The sequence below is a fragment of the Pseudoliparis swirei genome, chromosome 19, assembly GCF_029220125.1.
Source record: "Pseudoliparis swirei isolate HS2019 ecotype Mariana Trench chromosome 19, NWPU_hadal_v1, whole genome shotgun sequence".
NCBI lineage: Eukaryota > Metazoa > Chordata > Actinopteri > Perciformes > Liparidae > Pseudoliparis > Pseudoliparis swirei.
The window spans coordinates 17,621,671-17,635,374 of record NC_079406.1 but is presented as its reverse complement, the minus strand read 5'-3'; the positions used below and the strand labels follow the sequence as shown (position 1 = coordinate 17,635,374).

The 13,704-nt window shown below is 42.3% G+C and overlaps 1 protein-coding gene across 1 annotated transcript; it reads right to left on the bottom strand.

Annotated features, from left to right (window-relative positions):
- Positions 1-9,155: 9,155 nt before the first annotated feature.
- Positions 9,156-12,129, bottom strand: flrt1b (fibronectin leucine rich transmembrane protein 1b). The gene has a single exon (XM_056439975.1). It carries the CDS (start codon positions 12,127-12,129, stop codon positions 9,931-9,933), a length of 2,199 nt encoding a protein of 732 aa, XP_056295950.1. The 3' UTR covers positions 9,156-9,930.
- Positions 12,130-13,704: the final 1,575 nt, after the last annotated feature.

The window sequence follows — 13,704 nt, the reverse complement described above, 5'->3', positions numbered from 1 at the left end:
AGCTTTCCCACCCCTCCAATCAATTGCCACTTTAGCGAGCAGGAAGGGATGGAGGAAGTGCAAGCGTCATTAGCCTGATTGGGCCGATGTGGGAGACTGGCGGGGATGGAGTGAGTGAGGGAGTAAAAGAGAAAAAGGAGTCAGCTTGATCATCAGTACTTGGCCCGTCAGAGCTCTTGTCATCAAGACAAGTGCTACGTTCAAAAGTGTTGGTTTGTTGTGACTCCTTTAAGTCCCAGGAGAGGATCTTCTGCTTGGGAAGCTGTTGCTGGTCAGTGTCAAAGCTGGACAGATGGGGGATTTCCCCCGGAAATAGATTGTACAAAAGTGGACACAGGAATGTGTACATCTGTTCTGAACGCCGACCCAACTGCAGACCTGAATCTTTCTTTCTTTGGCCTTTTGTGAGCAATGTTACGTTAGTTCTAGCACCTAGCAACCACCACCATAGCGTCCATGTCAACTGGAAATGACGTCGGACTGATTTGTCACTTGCTATTGATTGGTTCGAGCATAAACCCTCGAACAAGAATCTAACGGAACCACAAAGTCGGGATGAATATAAAAACGTGCAACGGCAGTTCAGTCTTATTATCAGGTGACCGACTTACTTCCTATCAGCCGTCCCACTGCCTTCCTCATCGCTGTCAAACCCCTCTGTCTTTTTTGTGACTTTGTTATTGATACAAAATACATTTACCACATGGTGTAAAACAACACACACACACTTTTGGACAGTCTTTCAAAAGCACAAACAGCAACTAAAGTCAAAAGGGTGATGACAGTTCAAATCCTGCATGGGGCTGCAATATCAATTAAAATGTTATTCAAATTACAGCATGCCGTTATCAAAATGCAAGAAGTACAATATTTCTTGTCCAAATACCACTTAAAATGAAATAATGTGGTGATTTTTCCAGAGATGTCCTGGCCAACACATCATATACTACAGACTTGATAAAACGTCCTTTTTGTATCCCCGCAAAAATCACACCGTAACCATTTGAATATGTTCTTCCACGTTGGCCCATGCAGTGCTATAGAAATATTCAAATCAATGTGTTTCAGATGCTGTCAGACTGACAGCTGCTTCTTCCGACGTTCAAAATGGCTGGCTAAATGAGACCGGTCCTCTGGGGCTGTGACAGCGTGACCATAATGTGCAGTTTGTAAAGCAGCCAACTGTCCGAATTGTGTGTCTTTCCTTGTGTGGGGCAGAGCGCTGTCGCACTTAATGCAGTCCTCGGTGTAGCAATTATCGTTTGCATTCCCAGTTTTTTATGACGATAATAGTGCACCTTTTTTCAAATATTGGCTTTAGTGCCAGTAATCAGCCCGGCATTAAGTCTCTGGCGGTGCCTTCAAAGTCCTTGTCTCCTTGGCTGCTCAGCTCTAATACTTGAACAGCTGAAAGAAAGAAGGAAAAAAAGAAAAAGCATGTTAAGTGCATCCACAATCACCTGATGAATGGCGGTTTTTAATGAGTTTATCAACCTTTGAGGATTTATATTTCTCATTTAGACTTTTGACATTTGAACCCAACCCTGTTTCACGGAAGCGGCTGTGCAAGTGATGTTGACCAGAAGTAAGACACACAGGACGGAATGAGAACAAATTACACTAAAGTCGTAATGTATAATGCAGTCTGACAAAAAAAACGCCACTTTCTCTCATTTTAGCAATCATAATTTAGACAAAGGGTACAAAGGGTGTATCACTGGAACCTACGAAATGGGCTTTAATCTAACCCAGAGTCCTCTTTGATTCTCTGCACCAGAAAATAAAAGGAGCCCGCATTGTCGGGTCACGCGTCCTCATCACAGACGATGCTTTGTCACATAATCACAGACATGACATGCACAGAGTACAGGGAGTACACACTGCACTGAATTACCATCTTGTAATTGCGATCTATCAGGCGTTGTTGTGAAGTGCTGCCCGATGAGCGTGCTGTCGGCCCGGCTGCATTATCAGAGCTTAGGAAATGACAAGACTATTCATAGGGACTATTTATCCACTCATTTTGTAGTCGCCATTGTCCACGGGTGGAACTGGCGGCCTGGTTAGACCCGCATTGTCAGAAAGGTTGATCAATCCGCGCATCGCTTTGTACAGTTCACAATGTCTGCTGAACGTGGAGCGTGAATGTCCTGTACAGAATGTATCCAACATCCTGTACAGTTTTGTATGATGGTAAAAGTACAGTGCAGAGAGAATGAACATCAGGTTGTAGCTTTGAATACACGGTGCAGTTAATCATCACAACATTTACCTGATTTATATTCTAGCTACAGATTTATTGAGCTTTTTAACTGGTAATCCGTTCAACGTGTGCCATTTTATTTAAATTATTTTGGTTAATTAAAGCATATTTTGTCTCGTAAATCCTCTGGTAAACATTTATTTCAGTACACAAACAAGAATAATTCTTCGGCCACACTGATTAAAAATGAAGAATATTTATCCCTGAAATTTCAATTAAATGTTTGGTTCTTGGTGTATAGCAGGTAAACTTAAAGCAAAGTGCAGGTAAATGTCTGTCATAAATAAAAGTCAAGGACACTGAGATGCCTTGAGATACAAAGAACACCTCCATCTCAGTAATGTCAAGCAGTGAGACGATTTATTTATTACTGTCTTCTGCAAGATCAACAGCTTGTTATGTGTTTGTTGTCTACTCGTGTGTGTGTGTGTGTGCGTGTGTGTGTGTGTGTGTGTGTCTGTCTGTGTGTGTCCTGCAAAGTTTAAGGCTGGTATGTTTCTATAGTTGTATTTATTTCCTACAATTCCCATTAAAAGACCAAAACCAACAGTCTTTTTAAAAACTGGTCATGATTCATGAATGTGTTCTTTAATTATTAAAAAGGCCAAATAATGTCAGCAAAAAGTTGGTCATGTAGTTTTTAGCAAACGTCACTCAAACTTGAGTAAAGAATGCTTTAGTTGAGGAGAGATTTAAGGTCTAACATTTCAGATCAGGATATTTATCACATACACATTAAATACACCGTTTTTTTTGATGAAGATACATTTCATTGTCTTTGTAGAATTGTGAGGTAATTACTGATCAAGACATTTTAATGCTTATTGATAGAAGAACTATGCAATGCAGACTGCTTCTACATTTACAACATACACAATTTTCATCATTTTTTATTCTTTATGGACCATCACATTCGCTGATATGATACGTCTCCAAGAACCTGATCTAACCTAATATCAGCCAACGTCTTTTCTTTATCTTTTTCTTTTATTAATATTTTTTGTGGATTGTTTGCCAGGTTCATAGTAGAACGATAACCGTAAAAGAAGGAAACAACAAGGACTCCAGGCTGTATTCAAACCAGGGATGTTTCCTTCATGGTTGGCACCTTAACTCCTGACTTATCGTGTTTATTTTAACAGTTTTTGGATAACAATTGAGGTACATAGCACAAAGAAATAACATTTGTTTTTTGTTTGGTCTTTTCATGGGATTTATTGACAAGTAGAAAATTATAGAATATCACCTGCTTTATCGTTTTATAGTTTGCCGCCAAATTAGAGAAAGCTATCAAAAATGTTTGCGTCTTTATTCACAGTAATAATTTATTGAAATAGTTGTGGATGTTTTTTTGAATTCAACATTAAATTGTGCAGCCTTGAACCAACAGCACATTGTGTGTGCTAGACCTCCGGTGTGATCACAAACCACTGTGTGGAATTTTCAACCAAGTGATGAATAATTGACCGTGTTTTTTGGGGGGCTGCGATGTGTCTGCATCTACTGAAGAACGGCTGGGAGTCGGTGCACCTGAGAAATCACAAGTTGTCTTAACTACATACAAGTGCTGCGGTCTGCGTGCGGTCCAGAGTGTCGAGCCCCGGAGACGTGGGAAGTAAGTCGACCATGAGTGAAGGTTGAGAGCCCTGGAGGACTCCATCCAGCGGGAGCCCAGCGCCTGAAGCGCTCCTCAGCCAGAGTTGCGTCTCTTCAGTTTCCACTTGAAGGCAGGAGATGAAACTGAATGCATGATGGTTCATCATATGAAGAGCAGGAATCCATCGACTATTCGCTTAGTTCCAGTTTAGAGAATGAGGCAAAGACGACGACTACTTGAGTTTTCTTCAATTTCAGATGTTTTTCCTAAAACCATGGTTACAGAAAGACTCGGTATCATAAAGGCTCATCATTAGGCAAAATTAAAAGATGAAGAACAACAACAAAAAACACATGGCTGGGAAATTGAATAGAGGACAATTGTTGTACACGGGTTCCGTGGTTATCTTTTTGTACTGCTTTAAGCGTGGATGTGGCATATTGACTTTTGTTTCTATCTCACTAGAGGCGTCTTGCAGAGGCACCTAAGTGGCTCTTCCTCTGATAGACAGCATAATGCATACAGTTAGTGTTCATACCTCTGAGGCATTTCACCGGGTTCTTGCAGTGTGTGTGAAGAGAAACATGTCAGTGTTTGTTATCCAGCTCCGTCGTACATTGGGTCCAACATTCTCCTGTCACTCGAAGACGTACCGATTTGTGTCCATCACAGACGACTGGATCTACAGATGAAGTTTTGATTTGGGTCAGAGGTTTGCAAATCGGTGAGATATGGTGTCGAGTTGAGCCATGCTGTTGATGCATGCCTTGTGTGCGTTTCAGATGTGGTGCTTCTTGCCTGCACAAACGTGTGTTGCTGCTCACTGTGCACTCAGATGTCCATACACTGCATCTGTTTACGTCTGCCACCTCAGTGCCCTTGGCTGCTGTGAGCTCAATCTGCAGTCAGAAACCAACATGAACTTGTGATTGCAGTTTAGATAGATAGATAGATATATACTTTATTAATCCCCAAGGGGACATTTGTCAGACCAGTCTGTCGGATTTTCAGCTGAATAACAATTGAAACTTGTAGGAACATTTGTTTGTGAAAAAAAAACAGTGGTGGAAATTATTCTTTTCTTTTTTATATATATATATATATATTAGGGCTGTGAAACGATTAAAAATTTAAATCGGGTTAATCACAGGTTTTTGTGGATTAATCATGATTAATCACATATCCGATATTCTCGGTATATTTTGTGAGAATAGGAGATTTATGACAAAAGGCGGATATATACATTTATACATTCTTCTATACAATGGTGTGCAAGCAGCAGTTATTTTTTTTTTTTTTTTTGGAAAATTACATTACATCTTCATCCTAAAAAGAATGTTTAACCCTCCTGTTACCTTTCGGTCAATTTGACCCCATTCAATGTTTAATGTCGGTGTTTCTGGGGTCAATTGACCCCAGGCTGTTTTTCACTGTGTCAAATATATAAGAAATATCAACTTTTTATATATTTAAGGGCTATTTAGGTAGTCAACAAACAAACATAAAGTACCTCACACTTAAACTTGGGAAGCAATATTAAGTCTAATAATTTTTGATTGGGGGTCAAATTGACCCTGGTAATAAATTATAAAGTAAAAAGGGTAACAGGAGAGTTAACAGGAGCATTTTCTCTTGTTTGTCAACTGACTGTGTTTTCTTTTTTCTTCATGAGTGATGAAAGGGATGATGGGACACCGCTGCAAAGCTGCTGAAAAAAAAAAATTGATGAAGGGCACCAGCAGGCAGGAGGAGCCTGCGCTCATGTGACTCAACACGGGAAACCTCACCGCCCGGACAGGTGGACAGATTGACAAGTGACTTTTTTTTTGCTGTCGGTCCCGCGGCGCAGCGCGCGCGCTGCGGGCGAGAGGGAGAGATCAGTGTTAACGCAAGCGTAGAGACAGAAATGACATGCTGCTGAGGTGGAGATCAACAACACACACAGAGTGTTGAAAAAAAGAACAAGAAACGCATAGAGAACATGTCGGGGGGGGCAATCTTTTTTTTGTCATCGATCATCCAACACAACGCCCGCGATCGACTGGCAGGTCGCGATCGACGTGTTGAGACCCTGATCTACAGGAAGTAAAAGTAACAAAGGTTTCGGAGGTGAACCTGCGGAAGGATCATTACCGATGAACAGACCGGTGACTTTTTTCGTTCGGCGACCAACAACAACAACAGGATTGGAAGCTCATTCTGCGATGTTAAATGCGTTTAAAAAAAATAACTCGTTAAACCTGGAATTGAATTAACTGAGTTAACGCGTTATTTTTCACAGCACTAATATATATATATATACATATGCATGCTTACATACATTACTCCAAATGCATGTATTTATAGGAAGGAATTGACCTTTTGCTAAAGAAGCTTATAATGCATGCAAACACCGGAAGGGGAAGCCTCTTTATTGTACGATGCAGCTTTACATCATTCTCAACAGCCCTGTGGTGAATGAAACACTGAGTTTGGACTTGAAAATGAAACTGACCATTTTATTGCAAATTGGTGAGGTGGGCTCATTTGTTAAATAAATAGAAACAATGTATTCATGGATAGATCGAATTAAAATGAAAGCCATTGAAACTAAAGACGGTACTGTTGTGCTTTTATACACACGCCATGTAGAACGTGTGTGATATCTTGAGCATGTTTTACCATTGTCGTAACACAATGGAGGGTAAAAAACAATCCACTTTGATCCCATTTGTTGCTGTGCCCGAGTACATTTAGTACTCGAGGCTCGTGTCTCTGAGTATACATCTTTTTGTTGGGTGTAATGTGGAATAATTAAGGTGGCGATGATGATGGATTGCGACAGTGAAAGGCCTCCGTAATGACGGATGAGAACTCAGGGCAGTGTCGGTAAGAGCACAGACGTGGAGATACAGCTGCTTCACATTTACAGCACACACTCAGAAATGTGATCACAAATTCTTTATATAAACATTAATATCAAGTCTTATACACACTGCGCAAAAAGACATTTCTGTCTACAAAGAGTACATTTCTTTCCGACTCTCTTTTACAAAGACCCGACACAAGCAGTTACTCCAAGATGGACACTTATACACTCCCCCGCTCGTTATATTGATCCATGCTTACACAAGTATTAGCACTCACTTAGAATGAGATGCATGTCTTCAGAAGCACGGTGCAGAAACACACACACACACACAGTTTCTCATGTTGCTTTGTGAAACATGACACACGCTAGCTAACAGGCAAACCTCTCAGGATGAAAACACATGCGTCTGCTTTGGGCTGGCAGATTCCTTCATATCGAAGCAAAGCCACTGAAGTATTCATCCAGCGTGTGTGATTTAACGAGGTCCACTCCGTCTCGTCATAAATCATATTAATAATCTTGAGTTTCCCATTGATTTCCATTTTTTTAAGCCATCCCACTGCATTATTTGATATCTTAAGCCTTTATTTCAGATTTAATGAACTCCACACACTTACTCTCTCTCTCTCTCTCACACACACACACAAAGAAAACTCATGAAACTACTTTTCCTTTTAGAATTCTTTATTCATCTGTGTAGAAAAAAAGACCCATTTTTATGTTTATACATAAGAGTGTTTTTTACATTTTTATTATCTCTTCTGAGGGTGACATTTTTAATGGAAAAAGGATTTCTGCACATAATGAAAGGAAGCTTCAGTGCTCTTAAAAAAGAAAGAAAAACAAATGCTGCAAAAAATATAACAACCCTTAAAAAACCCACACCAAGCTCGTCCAATATTACTGTAACACAGTAACACAGGTTGGAAGAGAGAAAAGAGCGCTCTCTCCTTCTATATATATATATATCCTTCCCTCTATGCACTCTTTAGTTCTCTCTACTCTCTCCTCGTCCTCTTTTGATCTCTGGCTGTTTGTTAGCGTTTTCCTTTTGAAGTTCCTCCTCCCTTCAAGTACATTAGTGGGGTCAGTGAGAGACAGTCAGAAAGCAGGTGCCGCTTCCTGCTTCATGCAGTGTGTGTTTGTGGGTGTGTTTGTTTGCTTGTTAAACTGCACAGTGTAGCGGTCAGCCTGTGATCCCTGTGTCCATGCTGTCATACGGCCTAAAACTGGACGACCTTTTATTATTTATATTTAAGATTCTGAATAACAACTGGAATGTGTATTTGTGTACCTTTTGCCCAATAAACATGAAGTTGAGAAAAAAAACATGGAAGACCTGACTAACCTTGACTTTGATTTCAACTTAAAATAAGAACAATTTAAATGTCTTGTCTCTATCACAACAATTGACTGGCCGGGGTAATATCATACAATTGTGTGTTTTATTTGATTTTGAGTCAACTGTCCCATAAGACTATGAAATACTCACAATTTGGAATCTGAAACTGAAGGAAATATTTCGCATTTTTCCTTAAAAAATTGTTCAATGATTAAATCTTTTATCAAAATAGTTGTAGATTGATTTTCTTACGATTGGCAGATCTCACTTTAATATCTCATTCTAATAATCATTATTTGAGTGGTAGTAATTCCAACTCCCATCAAAACATTAGCTGCTAAAATTTATTTTCAATTCAGACGATATTTAACCAGGCTCTAGATGATAAAGAGTTACTATTATAAGATATATTATTAGGTTTCTCTCACTTCATTTGGAAAGGTAATTTAATAATGAGACCAGACCACAATAGAACTCGAGTGAATGGGTACATACTTTTTCTTAATTCTGAGGGAGATGTTTTTAATAGCCGTTCTTCTCAAGCTACTCATTTATCTTACGGTCTTGGCAATCATTTGATTGTCTTGTCATGCCTCTCTTCTCCACGTTGTCTTACAGACATGTAAACGGGTCCATTTTATGATGAAGATACATGACTTATGAGGTTGAGTCTTGCACTTGCAATGATCGCAGGCACCTGGAAACATCAGTTCTTGAAGGAGACGTGCAGTCGTGGATACACTAGTGGTAAAACTTTAGCCATTTTTTTGATGATGATGATGATGATGTCCCATTATTACAGTTGTCACCCCTCTTCTTCACCCTGCCTGCACCCTTCTCGATCCTCTATCTCCTTTACCTTTTGTCGGCTATTTTTAACCTACCGCTGCATTTGTCAAACGCCCTTTTTTCACTGAACTTTTTTTCCTTCGTTTTCTGTCCTCGCTCTCTGCCTTCAGCCATCACACCTCTCTCAGTGCCTCCATCTACCAAACAGAACCTCTTTCCCCTTGTCTTATTTTCTGTTCTAACCACCCATCTATCCATCACTCCCCCCCCCCCTCCCACACTCTAACTCTCTCTCTCTCTCCCTCTCATTAGTCTCCCCATGCTGTGGTTTGTGTCTTCTGTCTCTGTCAGAACTCTTATCACAGCTGTCAGCTCCCTTGGCGAGAACAAAGTCGTCTTTTACTCACGGCACCACAAAAGACACGAGAAATAAAAGGAAAGAGCCTACGCCAAAAAATTAGGCTGAAAGGAGGTAAAATTAAAAAAGGAGGGAGTAAACCAGAGGAAGAGAGGGGGCTAGGAACACATCTTTTCATGTCAACCATGATGATTTGTCATCTGTGGGTTATAACAACCATTGATTTCTCTCTCAGTCATCCCTTTTATCTATACAGCACAGAACTTACAGTTGTTAGGAAGATATGAGAGCTATCTCTATACACATCAAGTGCCTTTTCCTCATAAATATATTTCCTGCTAAATCAACTACGGCTAGTATATCCACCTCAAATAAGTTACTGTGTATTATTATGAGCTGAGACGAACAGTAGGTTTGAAAGACACTGAGATATCCAAAGGAGAAAACGTAACCATTTATAACTATAAGTAGGGCTGAAAAAAGGATCCACTGTATAATGTAGTATACAGTAGTAGAGTATAGTCGGACTGTTACTTCTGTAACTCAATAGCAATGTCCAATCAACACAGCTGAAATCAGTCTTTTCTACATAGCAAACCAATCAGACTTGAACCAGCAGAGGCACAGAGGGTACTTTGGAAACCAAGGACAATATGGCCACTAGCCATGGGGTCGTCATCATAGAAATGGTCCCCGGCATTCGTGGCTCAGATAGTAGGTCCCTGTATTATCACGTGTAGGCATAATCTATGTCGGGGATGCCACCCTCTCTGTAGCCTCGGTTGGTACCATAAGTGGCATGATGGTGGCTGGTTTGGCTGAGGATGGTGCCATTGAGGCTGCCGACTGCGTGGCTGCTCCGGTAGGTCCCGTTAGCTTGGGAAGAAGAGGAAGAGGAGGGGAAAATGGTGTGGATGTAGGTGACATCCTCCAGCTTAGGCTGCAGGGGCTGATGGGCCATAGCTGTCATCTGAAACCCTGCAGGAGGGGACCTGATCTCTAAGATGGAAGTGTCTTTCTTGGTACCTGACTCTACATAGTCATCATAATGTTTCCCACCCCGGCCCCTGCTGTACGAGCCTGAGTCACCGGACACGTAACTTGTTCTCTGTCCATACCAGCAGAAGATGCCAAAGATTAACAGCAAGCTTACTAATGCTGTGGCACCACCAATGATCCCAGCCAATGGCAGGGCTGTTAGTTCTAAGTCCTGTCCCTCTTTATCTGAACCCTCCCCATCTGTGTTGACCAGTGCCTCTCCAGTTTCTATCTGAGCGCAGGACGGGGCAGAGTCTTTACTGTCTATGTCCATGCTGCCAACTCGAGATAAACCCATGCTGGAACCCCCAAAGGAGGATTCCTGTCGTAGTGGCAGCAGACATATGAGGTAATGGGACCGTGGGGTAAGCTGGGTAAGATGGTACTGCCTCCTCTCTCCAGGTACCAGAGTCTCTGTTATGGAGCCAAGAGCTGCACTGCTACCCAACCTCAGCCAAGATAAGCGGAAGGAGGGTGCCGGCTGTGGACACAGCCAGCTTACCAGTACACTGTCCGAAGAGAGAGGTTTTACAGTCAGCTCCAGGGCCTCTCCAGAGACCTGTCCCCCTTCCCCAGGAGGCAGAGGCATAACAAGTCCCGGTCGCTTGGCTCGCAGGGTGAAGAGGGAACCTTGTGTGGGGACCAGCAGGGAGGTCGTGGTGGTGCTACCATGGGCGACTGAAGCCACTGCTTGGCCTCCACCAACACCATCTTCACCACCCCGATCTTTTTCTGCTGGGTTCATCCCCATTCCAGTACTAGGACCAGCAGCAGGGCCTTCACACTGCTCCATCATGGAGGTTAGTTCTCTGACGGCCTGCCCTCTTACAGGCTCAGGCCCCTGACAGGTCAGACCCCTGACTGTCACCGCTGCCCCCCGGCTGTGCAGCCATGCGTGGAGCCAGCGAAGGTTGCAGCCACAATACCAGGGGTTTCCTCGCAGCAGTAGCAGCTCTAGGCTTTCTGTATCCTTCAGAAGTCCTCGTGGGAGAGTGGTCAGATTGTTTCCAGACAGGTCCAGCCTCTGTAGCCGCCGCATCCCGTCCAGCGCCCCCCGTGGTATGTGAGTCATTCCGTTGTCTTGCAAATGGAGTCGCACAAGGTGAGCCGATGGTAGGTAGACGGGCAGAGACTGTAGCGCATTCCTGACCAGTGACAGCTCAGTCAGGTTGGAGAGACGGGAGAAGGTGTCATCTGCAATGCGTGTGTTGGCCAGCAGGTTCCCATCCAGGACGAGGCGTCGCAGGGAGGAGAGCCCACGGAAGGCATGTGTGGGGATAGTGCTGATTCTATTGTCGTCAAGTCGTAACTCTTCCAAGGATGCTGGCAAGCCTGCAGGGATGCTTGATAGGTGGTTCCGAGACAGAAACAGAAGTCGAAGCCGTGGTGTCCCGGAAAAAGCTCTCTCCTGGATGCTAACTGTGGATATAGAGTTATCATCCAGGTGCAATCGTTCTAGTAATGGGAGCTTGGCCAGAGCTGATCTCGGTAACGTTCGTATATTGTTATCCTGCAAATGGAGCTCCCGTAACGAAGGCGGGAGGTGTATAGGGAATTCATCCAACTGGTTGGCATACAGGTAAATCACTCGTATGGAAGTGCTGCGTTCCAGTGTGGGAGGTAGGCCAGCGTTACTCAGCCGGTTGCTCTGCAAGTAGAGGATGGCAGCCATTAATGGTAGTGGAGGAATTATACTGAGGCCACGGTCGTTGCAGTAGACAAAACCCTCATCACAGCGGCACACTATGGGACAAACAATGCCCTCATCTCCCTCGCCCGTCTCCATGGCAATTGCCGCTGCTGCCAGTTCCAGCACCTCAGCCAATAAGGTGAGGCACAGGAGGAGCAGAAAGAGCCAATCGCGGAGCTCAGCAATACTCTCAGCTGCCATGTTGGTGCTCAGCTCCTGATTGAAAGAGAGAAAACGAGAAACTGGATTAAAACGACTACAAAGGCGTTTACTCATTGATTCTAAACCAAAGTCAATTTTACGTTAAAAAGAGAAACTACAAAGAGTTATTGGCAAAATTACACGTTTTCAATGAAAATAGTGCAGAAAATAAAATAAAAAAAGTATTAACTGATTTCTCCTAGCTGCTGTTAAAAGTTAAGTTTTTATCTAAAGTGAAGAAGATTTGGGGATTGAATAGGCAGACACACTTAATAGAAACTTCTCCAGTATTATATGGGTCAGAGCGACCAAGCAGAAGACAAACGGACATTTAGAGGCAGAAAGTGGGATGAAGGGTGGAGTGAGCAGGCGATGAAGATTACAAGAATTGGTAAAAGGATGACAAAGATGGAGAAAATTGGACAGTGACAGTTGTAGGGAGGAAATATAATGGAGGACATTTCTTTTCGTGGAGTTTAATTGAAATGGAGTGAGTGACAAAAAACTAAAATGGAGGCGAAGTCAGGAGAAGAAAATCAGATTAATTGTCCGCAGTGTTGTTTATTTCTTTGAAGACACCAGAAGTGGTGAACTTGTTGTTACTGCACTATATTTGACCTTCAACTAAAATTATCAAGAGAATACATGTAAATGGAGAAAAGTGTCTTGTTTGACCTTCTGACCAAAAACACACACAAAGAAATGCACACACAAAAAAGCAAACATACTGAACACAAAGTTTTCGTATTCAGAACAGTCTCGGTACAAACTGACATGTATAATGCATGTTTTCTCTTAGTTGTTATTGTTCGTGAAATTTCTATAAATTATTCAGACAAGTGGTCTTGAAATCCCCAGAAATGTTTTAGCGAGATACTTTACAGAGAAGCATTTTTCTGCAACATTAATACGTTCCTGGGTCTATGTTTTATGACTTGTCTCCTCGCAAATTCTTGACACTGACATCAAGAACATGAATTTACAATTCAGATAAAATGATCTCTGTGCTCTCACATCCACAGCACACTATATATAGAACATGAATAATATTCAGTTGCAAAAGTTGTGGAAATTACATAGTGGCGTACTCTTATTTGAATCCTTTCGTTTTGGGTGGCCTCGGGCTAGAAAATGTGCCTTGATGTGAAATGCCTGACATGATTTGACAGCACATTTGATAAACAAATCCTCTAAAGGCAAGTCCCCCGCCCCCCCCCCCCCCCCACAGTTCTTCCTTCCTGTACACGCATGATTTCGTATGTGAACTCAGTGATAGATGCAAAATGGCCCCTTGGCTGCAGTCAAAATCCATGCAAAGCAAACAAGGGATGGCAACAATGGAAGAGATGGTGGGTAAGGGGGAAGGGAAGCGAGGAGACAGATGGAGAGTTGGATAGTCAGTCAGTGGAGGAGAGAGGAAATTATTTTTTGGCAGTGAAGACTCAAGTCCGTATCAGCCGAGTTTGCTGCAAAAAGAACAGTGTTGTTTTTGCTTGTAAGAAAGGTGCAAACAATATCTGCATTTGTGTACTTGTTCATGCTTGTTTGTGCTTCCTGAAAGTGTGTGTGTGTGTG

Bases quoted from the DNA above. Each gene is read 5' to 3' on its own strand.
- flrt1b (XM_056439975.1), bottom strand. From the start codon at position 12,129: ATGGCAGCTGAGAGTATTGCTGAGCTCCGCGATTGGCTCTTTCTGCTC.